The sequence below is a fragment of the Lichenostomus cassidix genome, chromosome 1Aa, assembly GCF_008360975.1.
Source record: "Lichenostomus cassidix isolate B80296 chromosome 1Aa, HeHo_3.0, whole genome shotgun sequence".
In the NCBI taxonomy this organism is placed as follows: Eukaryota; Metazoa; Chordata; class Aves; order Passeriformes; family Meliphagidae; genus Lichenostomus; species Lichenostomus cassidix.
In genome coordinates this window covers 3,627,685-3,649,634 of record NC_139480.1, presented here as the reverse complement: position 1 = coordinate 3,649,634, position 21,950 = coordinate 3,627,685, and the positions used below count along the sequence as shown (strand labels likewise).

Sequence of the window (21,950 nt, the reverse complement as noted above, 5' to 3'; positions counted from 1 at the left end):
TTGATTTCAGCTTGTGTTTTTTCTCCTCTGACCTTCACCAGCCAGCAGTGATCACTCAATGCATGAAAATCACCCAGACCAGGGGAGCTGTGACAAGCTGGATGGTCTTTCATGGCACAAAGGACAGTGTGGTTCAGTCGTAATGTCTTTTATAGTAATCATTTTAGGATCATGAAATGGTTTGGGTTGGAAAGGACCTTAAAGATCACCTATTTCCTGCCCCCCTTCCATGGGTAGAAGCCAAGGCACCGCTGTGTGAAGTCCCTCTATGGATTTTAACATTGAAAATTTGACAATTTTTGTTTTCTAGTTTCGCTGGATAGATAATTAATTTCAAACAGAAACAATGCCTTTCTGAATCCCTCGTGCTTTGGCTTACCTGAGCTGCTCCAGGTGCTGAGTGTCTCTTCAAAGGACACTAAAACCAGGAATATTCCTACAGCAAAACAAGGACCTCAATACTCCACATGTCTCCAGAGGGGAAAAAAGTCCTATAATCTGTTGACAGCTCTCTGAGCTCTGGGATGAGTTTCTTCCTCACCTCAACCCAGTTAGTGAGTGACTGCTCAAATATATAAATCTGGACAGCCCTTCAGACAGGTTTTAGTAGGCACCTAAAGCTCCTCTTCACTCCTGTGGAGTCTGAATGATCAGTGCTTTCAAAACTCAGAATACTTGTCTTGTTTTACTGCATGAAAATAAATGCATGCCCATGGTGGTTTTTGGGTTTTTTTCCCCAATCTCCTTTTTGAATGTGACTGTTTTATTTTACTGCAGTCATCTTTGTATCCGGATATTCAGCTGGCATAATTACATAGTGTGAATTTTAACAATAAGCTCAGAGAGCTATTCTGCTGTGTTAAATTTAAAAGGATGATGTTATGTTAAAGAGGAGGAAAAACATGTTTATTATTCTGTGAAATCCCAATATTAGTAATGCCAAAGCAATGCTAGCATCCCAGTCCTTACGCTTTATTCTTTTTTGCATTTCACTGGTCTTCTGCCATAAAAATAGGCTTTCCCTTTTTGAAAGCCACTTTTATTTCTAACTGCTTCTTTACTTCATTGACCAAGTTTTATCAACACCCTTTACCTAAATGCAAATTAAATCTTGAGGCAATTTCACTAGTAGCACAAAATAGCAACAGAGAAGACTATATCAACCTGAAAGAGAAGTAATCTTTACTGCAATTTAAAAGAAAATCTTACAGAAATGTTTATTTTCTGCTTTATTGTTGTATTATATATTTTCAACATCCTGCTGGTGAGCCTTTTTCACATGCTCTGTTGCCCTCACGTGCTTAATACTGAGTGAAAAATCTCTTACACTGGCAGGAAGGAGAAAAGAATTGTAAATAGGGAGTGGGGTCCTAATTTGAAAATTCTTAGGCTCTGTTTTCCGTGAGTATTTTCAGATTTCTTATTAAAATATCTCCTCAGCGGTTACTTCAAACCTTGAATTTTTTTGTTTTCCAAGCACAATTTTAGTTTTCTTCTCTGTCTGGCTGGCTGCAGAGGGCAGGGTGGATTTCTTTGCCCTGGATCAGAGCATGGGGTTGGCATTTCACACTTGTAGGGTGTTCATCTCCACTGCCTGGTTGTGCCATGGACCCCCTAAACAGCCCCAGCTCATCCTCCTAGTTTTTTTGGGATAATACATCAGCTTGGAAAATCCATCCATCCTCCTAATACTTCAAGCTTGAAAAGAACCTGATTCAAGGCTAGTAGGCCAAATTTGAACCAGCTGATGGGAAAGTTGAGAAAGAATTTGGGTCTTCAAGGAAGCTCTGAGGATTTTGCCTCTTGCAACCAACAGGCAGGAAAACTGGCAAGGTCTTGTTCAATCCTGGCCAAAATTTCAACGTGGTTTAGCAGAAATAGCAGCAACTCAGCAGAGCTTTGGGATTTCAACAAGGTTGTGCCAGGGAAGGTGTGAGGAGCTGTAATTATAACATCAAATATATGAAGTTTTTGCAAGATGCTTCTGGGTGGTGTCAGCCCATGTGGTGTGAACAGGGGGAAGGCATTGGCCAGGAAAAGAGGAGGACAAGCTCACAAATAGGAGGTTTTTAAATGATAGATGACTGACATATTCAATACACATATTTTCCTTGCCTACACATTGTCCAGCCTGACGAAAATCAGCCAAAAATGCATTCAACTTTGCCTGAAATGTCAAAAAATCTGCAGTCTAGCTTCACTTTACTCTGAAAAAAAAGACTTCTTGAAATAAAAACATTAAATTTTTTTGCCTGTTTTTCAGCTGCTAAAATATTTATGCTTCATGAATTTGTCTACTTTTTTGTTTAGTTTTTGGTCTGATTTTTTTTTTTTTTTAATCCCCAAATCTTCAGACAAATCTTTTTCTAGCCTTGAGGAAATTAGTCTCTTTCCAAGATTCTGCTGGACGCTGATAGGGAAAACCACTTCTTCTTGCAAGACATGGGCTGATAGTAACTCAGTTTATCAGTGAGTGATGGACTCTGTCTGCTCTGAGTGTGAGTAAAGGTCTTGGGATCCCAGAGCTCGAGTGGAAGGAGCTATTGTCAGCCAAGTCTGCACCTTTATCTCTACAGATGCATTTTATTTCTGTGTATAAATATATTCCTGTGCTTTGTACCAAGCAGATGGGCTGAGCATCCCAAATGAGCAGCTTAATATGCAGTTAAAAATGCTGACAGTGCAAAGGTTAGAATAAATAGTGAGATCAGGGACTGGACTGGACTATTGAGCAGCTGCAAGAAATGCTGCCATCTCCAGAAGATAGATTGATACTACACAAGAGGGGGAAAAATGTCTTTAAACTAGAAAGCAGAATTAAACCTTGGATTCCTCTGGTGCAAACAGCAGTGCAGGTGAATTCCTGTAGTCACCTCCCAGCAAGGAGCAACCCTGTGCTAACTGTTCCTCATGGGAGTAACACAGTGAGGAGTGCATTGCCCTCTTTCCCACTGGATGGGATTCTCTGATGAGATTGCAACACTCTTAGGGGAGTGGTAGAAAAGGCTGAGAGGCTTCTGTTAGCTATCTATCCCTTGAAATAAAATAGATCCAAAGCATGGATCAGCACCCAGGCTGTGCTGAGCTGCATGAAAAGGTGAGACCAGAATTGGCTGCAGGAAATGCATCATGTCCAGCCTTTTTCTTGGCCAGGGCTTAGTTAATTCCATTGGCATGCAGCATGTGGAGCTTTCCCCATGTTTTTTTTCTCCACCATTTGTTAGGGTAACTGCTCTAAGCACAGGTAAAACCACACTGTCCTGCAGCATTAATTATTCCAACATTCATCCGCCTGGAAGCCCTGGGAAGAAGAATTTTTGCTCCTCAGTAAATGGTGCTAAATTGTGTATTTGTATGTATGCAAGTGCTTTCAAAATGCAAAGAAAACAAAATCTGAAAATCTCTGCAGAAAAGTGCTCTGGAGGGCTTCCAGCTGGTTAAAGGATTTTAAGAGCCTGTTAGAGGATGTACCTTCAAAAGATCAATTTAAATGCTGCCTGCTTTATACCCATTGTTTATAAAGTTGAAAGCATCTCTGATAGTGACTATTCATTCTCACAGCAGTCACAGCAGAGCAGGTTGGTTTAACTCCATCCCTGCCGTGTCCTGGGGAGGCAGAGGGAGCAGATGGCTCTGTGGGGAGGAGCTTGGCTCAGCACAGGCACAGAAAGGGCAGGAAATTGAGGTTTTGCAGTAATCCAGGCTTTCAGCACCTGGCAGGACTGGCTGGACTGGGGAGCTGTGTTATTTTGTGTGCAGGAGCTGTGTTATTTTGTGCAGGACTCAGTAGCCAGGTCTGTGTGTTGTAGAACATCATGTTGTAGGGCTCTGTCTGCTGTAGGAGAAGCACTTCAGCCTCCCACAGAAGAGTTTATCCTCTTCCCTGGGCTGCAATGGAGAAAGCCTCTGGAAGATGGTCTAGAAGTAGGGAATGGTTGACATATGGATGTTCTCAAGACAACTGGTGCCAGCTTGTTCAGGAGGTGTTTAGACAATGCTCTCAGGCACATGGTGGGATTCTCAGGGATGTCCTGTGCAGGGCCAGGAGTTGGACTTCTTGGTGGGTCCCTTCCAAATCAGAATTTTTCTGATTCCATAACTACCCAGGGACAGTGTCCATCCCTGAGTGCAGGAAGGGCCTTTACAGTCCTCCTTGAGCTGTATGATTGTAAAAGATGGTCCCAAGCTCTGCTGTGGGACTAAATTTTTTCTGTTCTGTCGTGTGAGTCTGGAACTATGACCAAAAGTTTGGCTTGAGCATTTGCCACCCAGGGATGCTCCCATGGGTGGTCAGCAAGTTGTCACCTTTCTGCAAGGCAGAGGGACAGAGCACTCTGTCCAAGCCTCCTGCAGAGCTGTGTGGGTCTCACCACTGAGGAACAGCATTCCTGCTTGTTTGCTTAACCTCCACAGGCAGGACCACTGCACAGGATAAAGGCATGACAGAGCCTTGAGAATCTCAGAATCAGAGTGGTTTGGGTTAGAAGGGACCTTTAAAGGTCATCTAATACAGCTGCCCTACAGTGAGAAGGGACATTTTCAACCAGATGATACACACTTAACCTCCCTCCCCTGCTCCAAGTGCTGACAGACTCCAGAGCCTCTCCAGCAGGCAGCAGCCATCAGTTAACTTTCCTAGGACAAGAGGAAGTGTAGGTTAGAGCTTGTCTGCAAGAATGTCCTCTGTGCCACTCTACCCCTTTGACCTCTTGCACTCTCTTGAATTTTCAGTGGTTTCAAGAATGGGTTTTGCCACTTCCCATTTTTAATGTGGTCTATGGCTCTGCAGATCTCAGGCCTAGGGAGCTGACTCCAATAAGCTGTTGCACTTTGCCCTGCTTGGTTAAGTCTCACTACTCTCAATGACGTAGGGCTGACCTCAACCATTTTTCCTCCATCAGCCATTCCAGACATCTGCATTTCTCAAGAAGCCATGGGAACTTCCAAGGCCCAGAGCAGGAAAGTCAGAGTGATGCTGTCTCTCTTTTTAATTGTGTTTATGAACCACTCTATAGCACCTGGTAGACCATAAACTTCAGTATTAATCATGCCTAAAATTTGTATTCTCCGACTTCATAGCTTAAGGCAGTTGAGCAACAGAGTTAATAGATTTGGATGTGAATTAATCTGAGGGTTTGTCTACCTTCTCTTCCCTCAGATGGCAGAAGGATGCTGCCACAGTTCCCTGTTTCAAGTTAGAGCCCTGGGTTCAGTTAGATATGTGCATGGAGATGGTTGCTCAAATCCATGAAGGAACAGAGCATGACTGCTCATTCTGCTGAATAAACATGGACTGAAAGTTACACTTAGAGATGTGAGATCAGGTGTAGCCAAAATCAGTGAGCTTTCCAGGGAAACTGAGGGGTTTTCTCCTTCCCAGCCCACTGAAGCTGGATTTAGCCCATTTGAAGAGCCATGAGGTTTCTTCAGTCCCAGCAGGACACATGTGGTTGCTGGTTTGTTCTTAGCCAAACCCCATCACCTCCCTGTGTAGCTCCCCAAAGTGCATCTGTCCAAGTATTTTCCTGAATGGGCTCCTGAGCTCATGTTTCTTCCAAAATTTATACATTTCTTCACTAAATTTCCCATCTTTGGCCTTTTTACTTGCTGGAGTTCATTTACACACACAGCCCCCTGCAGGTGCAAGAACTTCACCCTGAAAACTTGCACCCATTTGGTTTAGTGACAGAATTTGTATTCTTTCCCCAGGAGGGCAGATCTGGCTTTGAGCTTGTTGCATGACAGGTGGGGTTTCCAGTGAGTCCATTTAAATAAGAGTGCTGTAATTAAGAGGATCTGGCTAAAGAAATTGCACAAATTAGAGCAGACAGCTGTTGTTTGAAAGGAACAAGCACTTTTGTGGTTTTTTAACATAGCCAGCTCTTGGCTTGCTGCCAGAGATACTTACATTAGATCTCATGGATAAAAAGTCCTCAAATGTTAAAAATATAAGTGAAAATAACTCTATTTTTCCCCCAGAAAAAAATGTAATGGGCAATAGGCAACACAGGGAAGATATTTATAAACTTTATAGCATAGCCTAGAGATGACTGACTTCAGGTGTTTATGGAACAGAGAGAGGCTTTTGAGGGGGAAAAAATACTGCATCCATTTTATTTTATTCCTGCTTTTATGCACAAAAGATGAGATTCCCAAACCAGAAGTTTAAACTGGGAGCATAACTCAGTGTGCAGATGCCCTTCCTCCAGAAAAAGGTGCCCTTTCTGCTTTGTAGGTACAATTCAGCGTGGAAGGGATTGACATAAACCAGGTTCTGCAGGGTTCTGGTGGTGAAGTTTGGGCTGATGAAGCTGTGAGAGGATCAGTGTCATGTATATGAGCAGCCTGGTCTAGTGGGAGGTGTCCCTGCCCATGGCAGGGGATTGGAACTGAGTGGTCTTTAAGGTCCCTTCCAACTCAACTATTCTATGATTCTATAGCAAGGATTGGAAAAGAACCCTCAGTGATCAGTGCTGCTCATTATAGAGAGAGATTCCATCATTTCTGTGTACCAGGAGGAGAGTTTTTCACTGCCCTGGTCAAACAGCTGATGGTTGCATGCAACTGGAAACAAGATCTGGACTTTTTTCCAGGCTTCTCTGACATGCAAGTCCTGAACGTGTGTCCAGAAATATGACTAATTCATTAATTTTCCCACCAGCAAGTTACACAGAGCAGACTTCAGGTTTAAAATGAAGTGTGTGCTTAAAACAAATTGGTGCATCTGGCTGGCATCTCTGATAACTTGAAAAAGTCAGACCCAGGTGTCTCCACAGAAGATATCTAGGAATGCAGGTGACACCAGCTTGAGGTCACTCCAGTGGATGGACAATGCACTGGGATGGGGACCAGAGGAGACCTGGCAGTGCTTTTTGCCTTCCCACTACTGCCATGAGGAGTCTGTCCATCTGTCCTTCTGCTGTGCAGGCACAGTAGAGTTACTGACCCCTTTCTATGAGCATGGAGTTCAGCTGGTAAAAATCCACAGCCCCAGCTGGTTATTAAGTGGCTTTGCAATGTTTAATAATGGTGTTTATAGAAATCAGAGCAGGGAGTGTGAGTATGGGCTTAGAGAACCAAGAGGAGAAATGAGTAATCTAAAAAAGAAACTGCTTTATTTCCAAAACCCTCACAGTAATCTTTTCCTTCCTCTTTTTTGACTGCTTTCTGAGTGGCTGGATTTTTTTTTTTTTTAATATATAAACTTTTACCTCGCTCTTCCTCACTCCTTATTTATTCTCACCTTGTCTCATTCTCTAGGAAAACCTCTTTTTTGTGATGGAATACCTCAATGGAGGAGACCTCATGTTCCATATCCAGAGCTGCCATAAGTTCGACCTTCCCAGAGCCACGTAAGATATTTATCATTGCCTTTGGGCCCTCAGGGTGCACATGAGACAGAACCAAACTGGGAACTTGATTTTATTCCCAGCTCTGCTGCTGTCCTATAGAGGAAGCCTTGGGCAGATTATTTGACCTCTCCTTATCTTGCCCAGCTGCAAAGTGGGGATGATGTTTGTGCTGGAGGCAGAGTCACTCTCTATCCCTGCTGTCTCCAAACTCAACAAAGCCATGCAGATCATCACCTCAACTCAGTGAAGGACTTGGAGTGAGTCCCTTCCCATCCTCTTTTCCCTCCCACAGATTTATAGACTCCATCCACACAGCTGATTTCAGTCAGACATGACTTTGCTTTTTCACACCACTCTATAGCCAAGATGCAGGACCTGCTTAAGCTGAGGTTCCAAGCCCAGTGTTCAGAGGTGAAGCTTCTGTTTGTTAGAATTAATGGGATTTTCCCTTATTTCCCTTTAAAGTTCAAGGAGGTGTGGGGAAAACCTATCAAAAGGACAAAAGGTAAATTTAAACAAAAAATTAATACACCCACGGAGAATTAAAAATGTATTTAGCTTTGATTAAAGTAAATAGAAGAATTAGAATAAATGAAAGGTGCTTTTAATCCTTCTGCAAGCAAAAGGTATTTTGAAAGTCAATATTGAAACTACTGTAGGAATTATTTTTTATTTAATAATTTAATAATAAAAAACCCGCACCGTCATTTAAATCAGTGTTTGATTATTTTTTTTCAAAAGCATTGGAATGTTCAGAATTAAGGGCCAATGCATTGAAGACTGAGGGAGCAGAGCTGTGCCCCATTGGAGGGGGATATGATCCTCTGGTTTCATTCCCTTCTGGGTTTCATTCTTCACACTGATGCTGCCTCTTTGCAGCAGGATGTGGTGCTGCTCTTTGGGTAAAAATGTGCTGAGAAGAAAGACTTCAACCTAAAAAAAAGCTCCAGAGAAAGGCCACCGAGCTGCTAGATAGCCCATATTATGGATAAGCTTTTAAAATTAGATAAAATTTCATCACTGAAAGTGTGGTCAGGCATTGGAACAGGCTGCCCAGGGAAGTGGTGGAATCACTGTCCCTGTAAGTGTTCTAGAAAGGTGTCGATGTGGCACTTGGGGACACAGTTTAGTGGTGGCCATGGCAGAGCTGGGTTAATGGTTGGGCTCAGTGATCTCAGAAGTGTTTCCCAACCTAAATGATTCCAGAATTCTATGATTCTATGAAAATCAAGTCATAAATCTGAGCAGGGAAGAGGGCAGTTTGACAATCTGGGGAGTCTATCTGTGCTCCCCATCTCAGATTCCCACCTGTTTTTGGGAATCTCACATCACCCATCAGTAAAACACAGCCACCCCAAGCCTTCTGGAGACACTCCAAACCTTCTGGGAACCTAATGATATTTTGGCTCTTGTGGAGACGAAGTTTCCATCTTTTTGGGTCCAGTAGGAAATGCCTTTGGGAAGCTCCTGTTCTAACTTGTGCCTTCCATCACTCAGGTTTTATGCTGCTGAAATCATTTGTGGGCTCCAGTTCCTCCATTCCAAGGGCATAATATACAGGTAATTTTACTCTTTAATGAAATTAATATGCTAAATGCTAAACTTTTTCAGCGTTTCCTTGTGAGCTCTAATGGCAATGGAGAGGCTGTTTCTTGGCTGTAATTACTGGCTTTGCATTTCTCTGCAGATTTCCCTTTTACAGAGTTTGAAGAGAAAGTGTTGAAAAGGCAGTTTTGAGGCCTTTTTAAGAACATAGTTCTATTTCAGTTAACATTAAAACAAACCCTTGCATGCATTTACACGGAGTCATCCATACAGCACCCAGTATAGGCACCTTGTTGGAAGTTTTCAACATATAAGTTCAAGTCAGACACGAGAAATTTGGTAAATTTTCTGTGCTGGTTACCCTGGGACAGTGGTGACAAGCTCAACTCAAGTAACAGCAGCAGGGAGACAGTGATGTATCTTAATTTTGGGTTATCAATAGGCCTGCTGTGCACAATTCTGTGGGGAGATTGGATTCATCTCACCATCATCACTCTGGGCTGTCTGTCAAGTTCTTCTTGTAGTTAGCAGAGAGCAAGAGGGCATTTTTAGGTTTGTCAAACCTGTGTTAAAACATGTATGAAAAGTGCCTGTTTCTACCAGAAATTAGGCCACAGTCTGATTTCCCGTGGCTGAAAGGAGGAACTGAATTTTTGAGGAGCTCTAGTCAAGCTCATCTTCGTAGCAAAATTCAGTTACCACATTGCAGCCTCCTTTAAAAGCAGAAAGCAAATAACTTGTCACAAACAAATGAGAAAGCTCACTACAGCAATGATGTTTGCTGAACCCAAAATGAGCTTATTTCAGTGTTTGTCATGTAGTGTGAACATTAGAGCAAACGCTGGAATGCTTGCTCACAATCCATTCTCCCTTTAAAACACGAGCTTTGATTCTTATTAGTGCTCATGTGGGAGCCATTTATAGTCTTTATTGACTGATGATGGTGATTGCATAAACATGAGATCAATATCAGTGGCATTAAGCTAAGATGATCTCTGGAGCCTCAGCAACTTTCTGGCTCTAATTATTATTCTCAATGAGTGAAGGGAAAAATTTTCTGAAGTGCCCAAATCACTTGGCTGTTTCTGTTATTTTTCCTCAGTCTTCTCAGAAAAGCTGATTAAAAATATCTGCAGGACATGGTGAGTTTATGGCAGGACTGCTAATGCTGACATTTTGTTTATAATTCACGTTTTTACTTGGAATCACTACACCAGTGCTGTGTTTGGGACCCATTTCCTCCTGAAATGAGGGGGGGTGATTAGAGTCTGGAACCTTGGGAATTGAGGGAAAATTGGGACATCTGGGCATTGGGTAGCATGTGGATAGGAAGAAATATCTCATTCCAGAAGCTGGTGATAGTGCTTTTCTCTCAATGCCTGATACCAAAAGGTTTAACCAGTCCTACTCTCTTTTCCCTTTTTCTCTGAAGACAATGACAACAAGGTCAATTGAGAACACAAAGTCATCAGTATCTCTGTCAGAGCAAACTCAGCACTTAGGGAAGTGGATAGAAATCATTTTTGAAACTACATCTCTTGTGATGTCGTAAGAATAATGAATCCAGCTGTTCTGTCTCATGCACCCACGTTTGGAAACATTGGCTTCAATTTTAATGAATGAGCCGAGGTGTTTTTTGGCAGAAACTCCAGTCCCTGGAGCCAGTGAGTTTGAGACTCATCAAAATAATGAAAGCAAACTGTAGGTGATGGGGTTTTTTTGTTTTGCTTCGATCTACCAGATGAATAAAAGCAGTGCTGGCAGCCCAGGATTGATCTCAATGTTGTAACTGAAATAAGTCATTCCAGCTGGAAATTGTGACAACATGACTTTCCTGCTACTTGGAAGGCAAATGTCTTGGTTTTCTCTGTATTTCTCTTTGATTGATGACTCCCATTTTGTCTTGGGCCATATTCTTGCAGCAACCAACAATTGCCCCATGACAACAATTTAGTGTGTAAACACAATGTCCCCTGCACTGATGAGGACCTGGTCCAAGCAGGACAAGAAGCTTTGCAAGAGGGAGTCATCTTTCCTGCAGTTGCAGGCCATCATCTCATGAGCAACAAGCATTAGAAATTACCTTTTCTGAGGAACATTTCTGAAAAAAAACCAGCATTTAAAAACAGTTATCAGTGGGAAGGTGGCTGTGCAGCAGCCTCATGGTTAGGCCACTTGCCTGAGATGTGGAAAATCACAGAATTTGGGTTGGAAGGGACTTTAAAAATCACCAATTTCCAGCCCCCTCACCATGGGAAGGGATGCAACCCACTGGATCAGCTCCATCCAGCTTGGCCTTTTGGCCAAAGTGTGTGTAGGCCATGAATAGCAGAGGTTGAAAAAGAACAGTTTTTCCTCAGCTGTGGGTACAAGCAAATGTGCCTGGGTGCTTTGGGAGCCCTGAGAGGGAGCAGTGATTGGCAGCTTAAGCCAGGCAGTGCAGGAATGTGTGCTCACAGACCAGGTGACCCAAATTCTACCCACAAACCAGGTTAAATGCAGCATCATTGATCCAAACATCTTACCTGAGTCATTATCTCAGTGAAAAACAAAACTTTTAGGTAAGATTTAAGAAAAATAGCATAGAAACCATGCCAGCCTTCCTTTCTTTCTGCCTTTTTCCTTTTTGTCTTTGCAAGCTTTTCTCTCTTTACAGTGTTAGTTCCCACTTGAGGGCCACTCTTTGTTCTCCATCAATGGTCATGATTCATCAGCTCATTTGCTTTTATTTCCTTCTCTGTGCAGTTTTGTTTTCTTCCTCTCTCTGGTCTCTTTGCTTCCCAGAGTAGCTCAGAGCCTGAAGCCTCCGACAGCAGCCTGGCAGCTGAGTGTGAAGGGCTTTGTAAACCCTGGGGTGAGAAGGTGCTGGAGGTTCTGCTGATGCCTGGGATGGTTCTGACCCTCTGCAGGGCTTGTGGGTTCTTACATCTTGCAACATTTGTAGAGCCTGTGCTAGGAGGGAGATCTGGCAGCAGCTTCAGAGAGAATATTGAGATTCCCAGAGAAGAGAGTGAAAATTCCCTGGTCACTGCCTGCTCTCGTTCTCCTGGCTGTGTTAGGGCAGAAACACCAGCTGGCACAAAGCCCTTCTTAGCTTCACTATTCTGCATCTGTATTAGTTTGAAAACAAGCCAGTGGGATATTGCAAGTCAGGATTATATTTTATAGGAAAATTAAAAATAAGTGAAATAATGCAAGGAAAAACACTGACAGAGGCAGATACAACCTGCCACCCTTTTAGGGTGGTGGTAGTAGTCCATGTGAAGTAACTTAGTTGAAGCAGTGATCCTGTGGAAGGTCTGGTCTCTACCTGAAGGTCCAGTGGTAGCTCTTGTCCTCCAGGAACCCAGTAGACAGAGCTGTTCAAAACTGTTGGGCAGTTCAAAGCCAGGTTATATCCAGGTGGGAATGCTTGGCTCCTCCCTCCTGGGTGGAGCATCTCACAATAGGATGACATAAATCCATGAGTCATGCTTGGCTTCTTGATTGCTCATTAAGTGTTATCAGGGGTGAGTCATAGCAGGAGATAACAGCTAATGGCCCATAGCTTGTGGTAGTAGAACAATAAATACACCTAGATTACAACCTAGGACAGCATCCTTGAAGGAAACAACTTTTAGAAGGTGTCTCAGGTGATGTGATCCCTGGAAGTGCTCAAGGCCAGGCTGGATGGGGCTTGGAACACCCTGGTCTACTGGGAGGTGTCCCTGCCCATAGCAGGGGATGGAACTGGGTGATTTTTAAGGTCCATTCCAAGTCAAACCATTCTGTGATTCCATGATTCTGTGTCTTCTCCAGCAAACAAATCAGTGCTGGGACAAGATAAATGAGGAAGAGTGAAACTGAAGCCCTAGAGAGCAGCTCCTCATTCATCCCTCAGCCTTCCTTTGTAATTCCAGCATGCAGGCACTGCATTAGGGACAGAGAACAAGTGTAATAAGTCTAAACTGCTAAAATAACTAGTGTGCTTCTGGAACACTTTAAAGAAGGAAATCTCCTTCTCTTCCTCCTCAGAGACTTGAAGCTGGACAATGTCCTCCTGGACAATGAGGGGCACATCAAAATTGCTGACTTTGGGATGTGCAAGGAGAACATGTTTGGAGATGCGAAGACAAGCACTTTCTGTGGGACTCCTGACTACATTGCCCCTGAGGTAGGTGTGGAGCACAGGGAGGTCAGCAGGTGCTAAGGAACAGGAATTATGTCTTAAAACGTGACTGTTGTGCAGTGGTGGAGGCTGCAGAGAGTAATGACCTAGTTTGGAGCAGTTCCAGGCCACAAACTGGATTTCAGCTTGACTCGGAGGAGTTTGTGTTGCTGTCTGGCATTGCTTATTTTTGGCTAATTCATTTTTCAGTGGAAAAAATGGTGCATTTTTTGGGGCTGGGAAACAAGGGGACATTGGCTTAAACCAAGAAACAGAGTGCTTAATGGAAATTCAGTTTGAGCCATGGTAAAAGAAACTCCAAGAGGTCCTGAAATTCAGACACAGCATGAGGAAGGCTGACTGTGTCCTTTCCCTTATTTCTTCCCACTTTTAACCAGAAAGAAACTTGGTTTTTGTTTTTTTTTTTTCCCCTAGGAAATGTGGGTGTTTTGAGCTAGATCCCTCCAGAAAAGAGAAAGTTCCCTTAACCTGATGACTTCACACAATGATAGATCTTACTATGGAGAGGCTTTGACTAATTAGGTGGCCAAAGAAAATGTTTCTTAGCTCAGAGAAAAACCTACAAGTCATCCATGCATCATGTCTGACATCAGTCTGAAATCCATTTATTTACCTTTCAAGATCCCATTTTGTAATTTTAGGGTTTTCATGATGGATATTGGTACTTTCCAAATAGCTGTCAAAGCCTTTAGGGTTTTTTTTCCACTCTACTATAATTCATTGATACTTCACTGTGCACTAAGGGCTCGATTCTGGCTGAGGTTACGCCAGTATTGGCTCAAGGGTCTCCTCAAATCAATTGTGTTTCTATTGCCTAAAAATGGGTGTAAGTGTGCTCTGCAATCAAGCTGCAATTGTCTTTTATTCCACTTCAATATGCTTTTATTTAAGGAAAAAAAATGCCATTTGTCGCTCCTAAAAAAAGATAGCCAAGTGTTGATCCATTATCTGTGATTTTATTTTATAGAAAAAACTGAAATAGCTCAGAGTTTTATTTCTGCACCATGTTTATTTTAGGGATTCAACGAGTGCATATAAAACATTTTACCTCTAAATTGAAAGCACTTCTAGAGTTTATGGATCATCTCTCCTGCCACAGGCAGGAGCACTGGACTCTGTCAGTATTTCACTGCAGCTGCTACTGTAATTTTTTATAGACCCAGCACTTTGGTCACAGCCGTGCAAATAAAGGGGTTTGGGGTCAGTAGACAAACAATTTTTTTTTTCATTTCAAAAAATACCTGACCAAAAAAAAAAAAAAAAAAAGACAACCTGAAATTAAACTGAGTTTATTTTTTTCCCAGGGAATTTCAAATGAAAGAAACCTTTTTTTTTTTCAAATGAAATAAATAAACTGCCATAAAACACTTTAATTACATTTTCCAGACACTTTAGACTTTAAAATATAAAGTCTTATAAAAATAATTTCTCTTTTCAGAAGGAAAGGTCAGGATGATTTTGTTTGTAAGTGATCCAGAAAAAATATATTAGGGAGTCTTGCTGGTTTTTTTTTTTTTGGCTCTAAGTGGAACTCACTGTATATATTACATTATATATTCAAATCTCTTTTTTGTCGTTTTTGGATCTCCTCTTTTGGAGATAGATGTGGTCTAGAGCATCCCATTGCAAATGTGGGCTCCAGGGTAAAGATTGTGCCTTAAAGTGAATTTTTCCCTTCTACAGCTCTAAAATTCTGATAAGAATCCTACACACCACAATCTTCATGTGAACCTTTAGACATCTGCAATGTAAACATCTATATTTGACCTAGTTTTTTAGGCTCTTTGAGAATGAAAGGAGACAAATAGGGGTTGTATTTTACAGCAGGTAGATATTTATCTGGATATTTAAAACTGAGTTAATTTCCCTCCTTGGCTATAAAAGGAGCTAATGATAACTGGTTCAGCTCTGGGCATCTCCACAACTGATATCTAAAGGCAGGTGAGATTAATTTTGCCTCTCCAGGGAGGAAGTTGGAGAACTTGGTGATGGTCCTTCAGACCCTGGGGAGGTCATCATTCCAGCTGACCCCACTCTGGATGTCACTTTATGATGACACTGAAAGGCACAAACCAATGGACTGACTGAGGACAGATTCCCATTCCTCCACCTGAAACTCAGTTGGTCTCAAGAAGACACATCAGCTAACCCTTTCACATTTTTCCTGGGGAAGACTTTTCTGGGGTAGATCCACACCATTTTAACTGACCGATGCTCCTAAAGTACCCTCGTGCTGCCACATCTGCAGTTCTAAAATTCAGCTTGTGTGACTCAAATAAATCCCAAAATGCTAATGCCTTACTGTTTGTCTCCTTGGACTTCACAAGCTTTATGTGAACCCTCGGAGAGCAGGTTAAAAATTACTTATGTCACCTTTTACATTTGAGATCTCTCTGGTTTTTGAAACCTCTGCTACCCCATTCTGCAGAGCAGCTGTTGCCAGGCCATAGTCTGGCCACCCTTCTGAAGTTGAAAAACTCACGTCAGACATTTTCCTTCTGCTTTTGTCATTCCTCTTTGTGGGCAGATACTGCTGGGGCAGAAGTACAACACCTCTGTCGACTGGTGGTCCTTCGGTGTCCTCCTGTATGAGATGCTCATTGGCCAATCCCCATTCCATGGCCAAGATGAAGAGGAGCTTTTCCAGTCCATCCGGATGGATAATCCATTCTACCCTCGCTGGCTGGACAAGGATGCAAAGGACATCTTGGTGAAGGTAAGACTCACCACCCATCTAATGAAAGTCTTTTTGCCAGAATTGTCGTCATCTTCGGTTTGTCATCTTCATCTGTTGTCATCTTTGATTTGTCATCTTCATCTGTTGTCATCTTCAGCTGTTGTGGAGAGAAAAATTTAGTGTGATAAGACCAGGGAGAGTCACTGTCTTTTCTGTGGGCATCAAGCCACACCTGACCTAGGTCATATGGAGATTTTTGTGTCTTCTTTCTCCTGAGTTGTGATGATGGCTCCTGACAGGGCACCAGGCACCAGCAGAGATCAGTTTCTTTGCAGAGCAGTCCCTAAGGTGCAAGACATGTTAGCTCCTGGGAAAGACACTTCAAACTAAGGGTTATAGTAGGCTGAGATGTTGAATATCTATTTTTGGGACACATGCTGCCATCTTTCTGCACAGGCAGCCTGTATTCTCTCAGGGTTAGAGATAATAATCATCTTTATATCAATCAGTAAACTTCCTTGTTTAGGAAAAAAGTTCCCAGCATTTTCTCCATTATGGGCTCTTCTCATTGCACTCTGGATAATTACACATTCCACCCTGCTTAATGCCTGTATTATCAGCAGAGAATTTAACCTATGGAATCAACATTCCAGCTTTTTGTAAGAGAGCCTGAGAGGAGGCTGGGAGCAAGAGGGAACATCCGCCAGCACGCCTTTTTCCGGGAAATCAACTGGGAAGCTTTAGAAGAAAGAAGGATGGAGCCTCCTTTCAAACCAAGAGTGGTAAGGATGGATTTTCTTTCAATTCCACCCATCTCAGGTCTTCTAAACTGTGCATTTCTGCTGGTTTCCTGACCTGATCCTCACACCTACTGCTTTGTGGTGGCTGCAAGCCCAGGCCTGGCACACCCACACCTGAGAAACCATAAATTTCTGATCGCTTTCACAATTACTGCAGCAGGATAACACCTTCCCTTCACCACATAACTACAGCCCATTCTGAAGGGATTATCTTTCATTGCGCTGCTAAAGGTAAAACAGTTCAGGAACCAGATGTATGGCTAAGTCAGAATAATTCCAGCTGTTAATAACAGTCCTATTAAATTTTTTAGGTCCTATTAATGAGAATAATAGAATTTAATTTGACATGCACATCGTACTTTCATTTTACAGTCTTTCACAAGTGTTATTCCATTGATGGGTTCAGTCTGCCATGTTGCAAAGTTGTAACATCCCTGCCTGGCAGAATTCCTGGATCACAGCCTCATATATTTTTTTATATTTTTACAATATTTACAATATTTTACAATATTTATATTTACTGGCTCCCAACTAAAGGCTGAGCTGAGCCCCTAGAAAACACTCTGATAGGGCCAGCACCATTGTAATGAAGATCTGACTATTAGTGGTTTGACATAATTTTTTTTCCCTTTCCCTGAAGAAATCTCCAAGTGACTGTAGCAACTTCGACAAGGAATTCCTAAATGAAAAACCCAGACTGTCCTGTGCCGACAGAGCACTGATTAACAGCATGGACCAAAATATGTTCAGCAACTTCTCTTTTGTGAACCCTAAAATGGAGAAAATATTTTCCTGAGATCTGCCTTACCGAAGGAATTCTCTGTAATGAGTTTGAGTCACACTTTGTCAACTGAAGATTGTGCATGGTTATTTTTATCAAGAACCTTCCAGAAAAAAAGCACCTCAGTGAAAGTTTGTACCATGCCTGGAGGCTTCTGACTTACTGCAGTCCATAGCAGATGCCAGCCCACTCTTCATTGATGATAAAAGTTTCTTTGTGGTACCTTTTGGTCTCTCTTCTCTATGTTCTTGAGGTTGAGAGCATCTGAAAGTGAGGAGGTGCCAAAACCTGTTCCCCACTACTTGTACATGCAGCCAACAGGTTTCTCTGTCAGGAAAAATGAGTTTATTTGAGTTTCTGGTGAAGTCAGTGCAGAAATCGCAGACATCTGCAACTCTGACCCAGACCCACCTTCTTCTGAAGGAAAAGTGGTTTGCTCAGTGCCTGAGAGTATCTGGGAAGACTGAGGTTGGATGCTTTGGTAACCTCCTCTCACACCTGTGCAGAATTACCTCTGTGTGCACAACTTTGAACAAGAAATTTGCTCCCTACACCATTTAAAAATGCTGTTCACAGGTGTTAGGATTTAATTGTGCTCCACTGGGACAAAGAGACTTTTCAGGTGCCCATTCCACCATCTGTACATCTCAATGGATCATCTCCATAGGAAGTGCCAAGATCAGTATGGAAAACCAGTATTTTACACTTAGTGCCCAAGCAGGAAGTGTTGGAAATTGCAGAATGCTTCAAGAACCCTCTTCTAAAGCTTTAAGTGTCCTCTTACACACCAGACTCAGGGCAAGATCTGGATGGAGCGTTCTGGCATTTTATCCTAAAACCATTGCTTAAGCATTGTAAAACTGGCCTTCCAGTCACAGAATTGGGGTATTTCACTTCAAGGGTGCTAACTGGTCCCTGCAAAGGTTGATTTACTTTCTATTTCTCTAAAGTATTTTCTATGATCCTTTCATCACAGGATACTTTTAAATAAAGGTTCACTGTTTTCTGAGGTTGGAGGTTTGTGAAACCACCCAGTCACTGAGATATCTGTTAAAAGCTGGGTGAAAATTAAGTCAGAGTTTAAACAGAAGATTTTTCTGTAACAGCTTAGACTTAAGCAGTCACCCAAGTTGGTGTTTGGGTCTATTTGAAGAACATACATTTGGAGCTTTGTTGCATCAACCTCCAGTCCATGGAGAATGAAAGCTCTAGGAGGTGAGTTACCCCAAAATCAGGTTCCCTTCAGAGGTGCCTTCCTGGCTCTGCTGCACTAGGCTGTTGGTTTGGATCTCCCAAGGGGATGAATGCAGCCTTGCAGGCAGTGCTGGGATCTCACTGGCAGTGGCTGCAGGCACAGAATCCAGCAGGAGCAAGAGCTGAAGTGCCTGAAGATGACAAGAAGAGCAGAACACCCGAGAAAGGTTTCAATCCAGTGACTCTGATGAAATCCTTGTTTGTGCTGTATGGAATGCAGGAGGGGGCATCTGTGCTCACAGTTTGTGGAGCTGGTCATTGTGTTTAATTAGAATGGTTAACATGAATTTTTTTAATGCCAGTGCTGTTTGTACAGTTTAATAAAATGTTGTGTATAATTGGGAAATGGGCGCTGAAGTGATTAAATAGGGACAAAGCATAGAGGTGCATAGAAAAACCATTAAAATGGCTCTGTGCTGTCTGGGGGATGTTCCCCAGGGGAATTTCAGCCCATAAATACACAGCAGCAGCAAGCACTTGAACAATTATAACTACTCCACAGGGCAATATCTGAAACAAGGATTTGGCACCATGCAAAGGTATCCAAAAAGAGAGTAGAATGTTCCTTTTTACTACCAGAAGGTGACATGGCTCTGAATGAGGTATAGTATCTCAAAGGGGTTGCAGAGGAGATGTGTAGAGGTCATAACTATTAGAGAATGATTCAGAACATCTTCCTTTGACACCTGAATGAGGCTGGGTCAGCCAAGTCCTTGAGTCTGTCCATGACCCATGTCCACTCTGATGGAGTCTGGTCAGCCTGATCCAGACTAGAGATTGCATTTCCGAGCGTTTGAAGACTGGCAGTGCCCCCAAATGACTGTTAGGGGTGTTCTCTGTGCAGCAAGTTTGGGCTTGACACCAATGCAGGGACACCCCAAGATCATAGACTAAGGAAGGAGGGTGCTGGTTCACCTCTTGTGGTTAAGTCACTGAAGAAGAACATGCTTTAACACCTCCCTGACCAGAGGCAGGGCTCTCTGCACTCCACATGTTGTCCCATACAGCCAAAGGTAAGAGTGACTTGTGAAGGAACCTGTTGAGTAACTCCTAGAGCAGGCACAGCATTAGGATTAGCGAGAAGCTTTTGATGCAAACCACAAGAAGAAGCACCTGCTTCTCTCTGCAAGATGCCTTCAGCTTAAAAAGCAAATAGAAACCCATTGAGGATAGGGGCAGGGAGATGGGGAGAGGTGGGTAAGAGCCACCACAAACGTGCTTGCTGTGTGTCCCACCAGTGCTGCAGCCCTAGCAGCCTCCCAGCTGTGCCTGTGGGGTGTGAAGAGTGACGTGGGAAGCAGCAAATGCTTTCCTGTGGTGACAGTGATGGAGAGATAACAGCCAGGGAGGGCTGAGTGCCAAACACCCACGCAGAAATGAGCAGGAGCCCAGGTACTCACAGAGATGCTCCTTTGCCTCAGCTGAACCTCCATTGCTATCTTCTTTTTTTCTCTCCCCCCCTCCATAAAGTGTTCACTTTATGGCATGGTACATGGGTTTGGGTATTCACTTGCTGAAGGCTCAGTCCTGTTCTGGAGCCCTGTGGGATCACAGCACTACTGCAGGACCACGGCACCAGCAGACATCTGTCTGACATCCAGCACCACCTGCTTCAACTCAGGTTTTGGGAGTCCTCACCACCCAAATGCTCCTTCCTCAGCCTTGCTGGCTCACTTGATGGATGTATGAATTCCTACTTGTTGGCATCCACCAAATCAGGATGAGTGGGAGTCACCTGTGAATTACAGCCCTGATTTCAGCACTCCTGCAAGGACTTCCAAGAGGAGGTGGGTTGGTCTCACAGCTCCTCACAGCATTCAGAAGAGAAAACCAAGCTCTGTCCTGCACCCCACCATGCTCTTTTCAGGCTGTACTGAAAGGAAAGACAGCTGTCCCCACTCCTGTAGTGCAGAGGTGTCACCAAGAGTCCTTGTCTGACAGCACAACTCCAAAGAATGGGTCCTGGCAGTCGAAACACTCCTCCCTTTGTAATGATATTTGTACTTTAGACATCTAAAACCCAAATGAGAGATCCCAGCTGGGACCTAACCTCACTCCAGGGATGCTACATCACCTGCAGCCACCAGATAATCATCAATGTGTGGCACAAAGTGTGTCTTGTGGTGTGAAGCCAGCAGAGCTCTCAGTGCAGAGCTCAGGAAGCTTTTCTACCTTCCTTGCTTGCGCTGAAGTTTTATCTCTGGTACATCACAGCAGCCAAGACAGCACATGCAGAGCTGGTGAATACAGGAAATAAGTGTATTTTTGGCTCTTTGCAGCCCAGTGATTGTACCTGATGTAGTGGGGTCTGTGCCACTCTTTGGTAACAGGCACCTTGGAGTCCTTTATCCTCTACCTCACCTCAAAATTTATACACATAAAGATATAATTAAAAAATAGATGAAAAGTGAAGCAAAGAAAATACTAGCATTGAATTGTGAAAGTTGAAGCAAGCACAGAAAAGGCAAATAAGGAAGAAAAGAGTGATACAGGTTGGGGTAATGTTATGTAACACTTCCCTTCATCAACTGGTTTCAATTAGAGCTCTGCTCTTTTCTTTCAAAGCCACCACTACCATCCTAGAGTTGCTTTTGTAGCCAAAGCATAGAAGTTTGGGAGATTTCAGAGGATGAGACAGCCTGAGACCAGAATGGCTCTGATCTGGCCTCCCAGGTAGCACAGAGCTGCCCCTTCCACTCTGACATCTCCCCTAAAATCCAAATATTTCTGTTTTGAATCTGGATTCAGGTCCCGATTCAAATATTTTTATTTGCCTGTTTGTATCAGGGGAATGCAGGTTAACTGCTCATCTTTAGTCACATAGCATCACTGAGACACCTTGGGTTATCCTGGAGGACTTCTGGTAAATATGGGTTTCTCCTACAACCTGTGACTTATCCCACAGCTCTATTTCCCCAAAACACCCCTGACAGCCACAGACACCTCTCTGTAAGCAGCAGAACCAGGCCAGAGCTCACTCCTCAGAAGGCACCTGCACTCGACCAGTCAAGTCTTGTAAGAAGAAACATCAAAAATTAGTTATCAACGTGTCTTCTGCAGTTGCTAAAGAAACTTCATGAAGGAAATCCTCCATCCTCCTGGTACATCCTCATTAAGGGGGACCAGAGAACACTGCATTCCCATTTCCATTGGCAATCACATTCCCTTCTCCCATACTAAAGCAGTGATAACAAGAGAGGCACAAAGCTCAGCATTTATGCTCTTTTGAGAGCTGTCTTTGCTTTTGAGGGGAAACACTTCTAAGCTGAAAGAAGGTAGGTTTAGATCAGATGTTAGGAAGAATTTTTTTACTCAGAGAGTGGGGAGGTCCTGGCACATGTTGCCTAGAGAAGCTGTGGCTGCCCCTGGATCC

The 21,950-nt window shown here is 43.1% G+C and overlaps 1 protein-coding gene across 2 annotated transcripts in view; it reads left to right on the top strand.

The window, feature by feature from the left end:
* The window catches only part of PRKCQ (protein kinase C theta), a 51,669-nt gene extending 33,510 nt beyond the window's left edge, over window positions 1-18,159 (top strand). For both annotated transcript variants that reach the window (XM_085082356.1, XM_085082345.1), the window contains exons 14-19: window positions 7,261-7,352; window positions 8,850-8,912; window positions 12,912-13,050; window positions 15,593-15,781; window positions 16,396-16,524; window positions 17,183-18,159. In XM_085082356.1, the coding sequence (XP_084938482.1) occupies window positions 7,261-7,352; window positions 8,850-8,912; window positions 12,912-13,050; window positions 15,593-15,781; window positions 16,396-16,524; window positions 17,183-17,338 (768 nt within the window). In that variant the 3' untranslated portion in view covers window positions 17,339-18,159. The remainder of the gene's footprint in view (window positions 1-7,260; window positions 7,353-8,849; window positions 8,913-12,911; window positions 13,051-15,592; window positions 15,782-16,395; window positions 16,525-17,182) is intronic.
* Window positions 18,160-21,950: the final 3,791 nt, after the last annotated feature.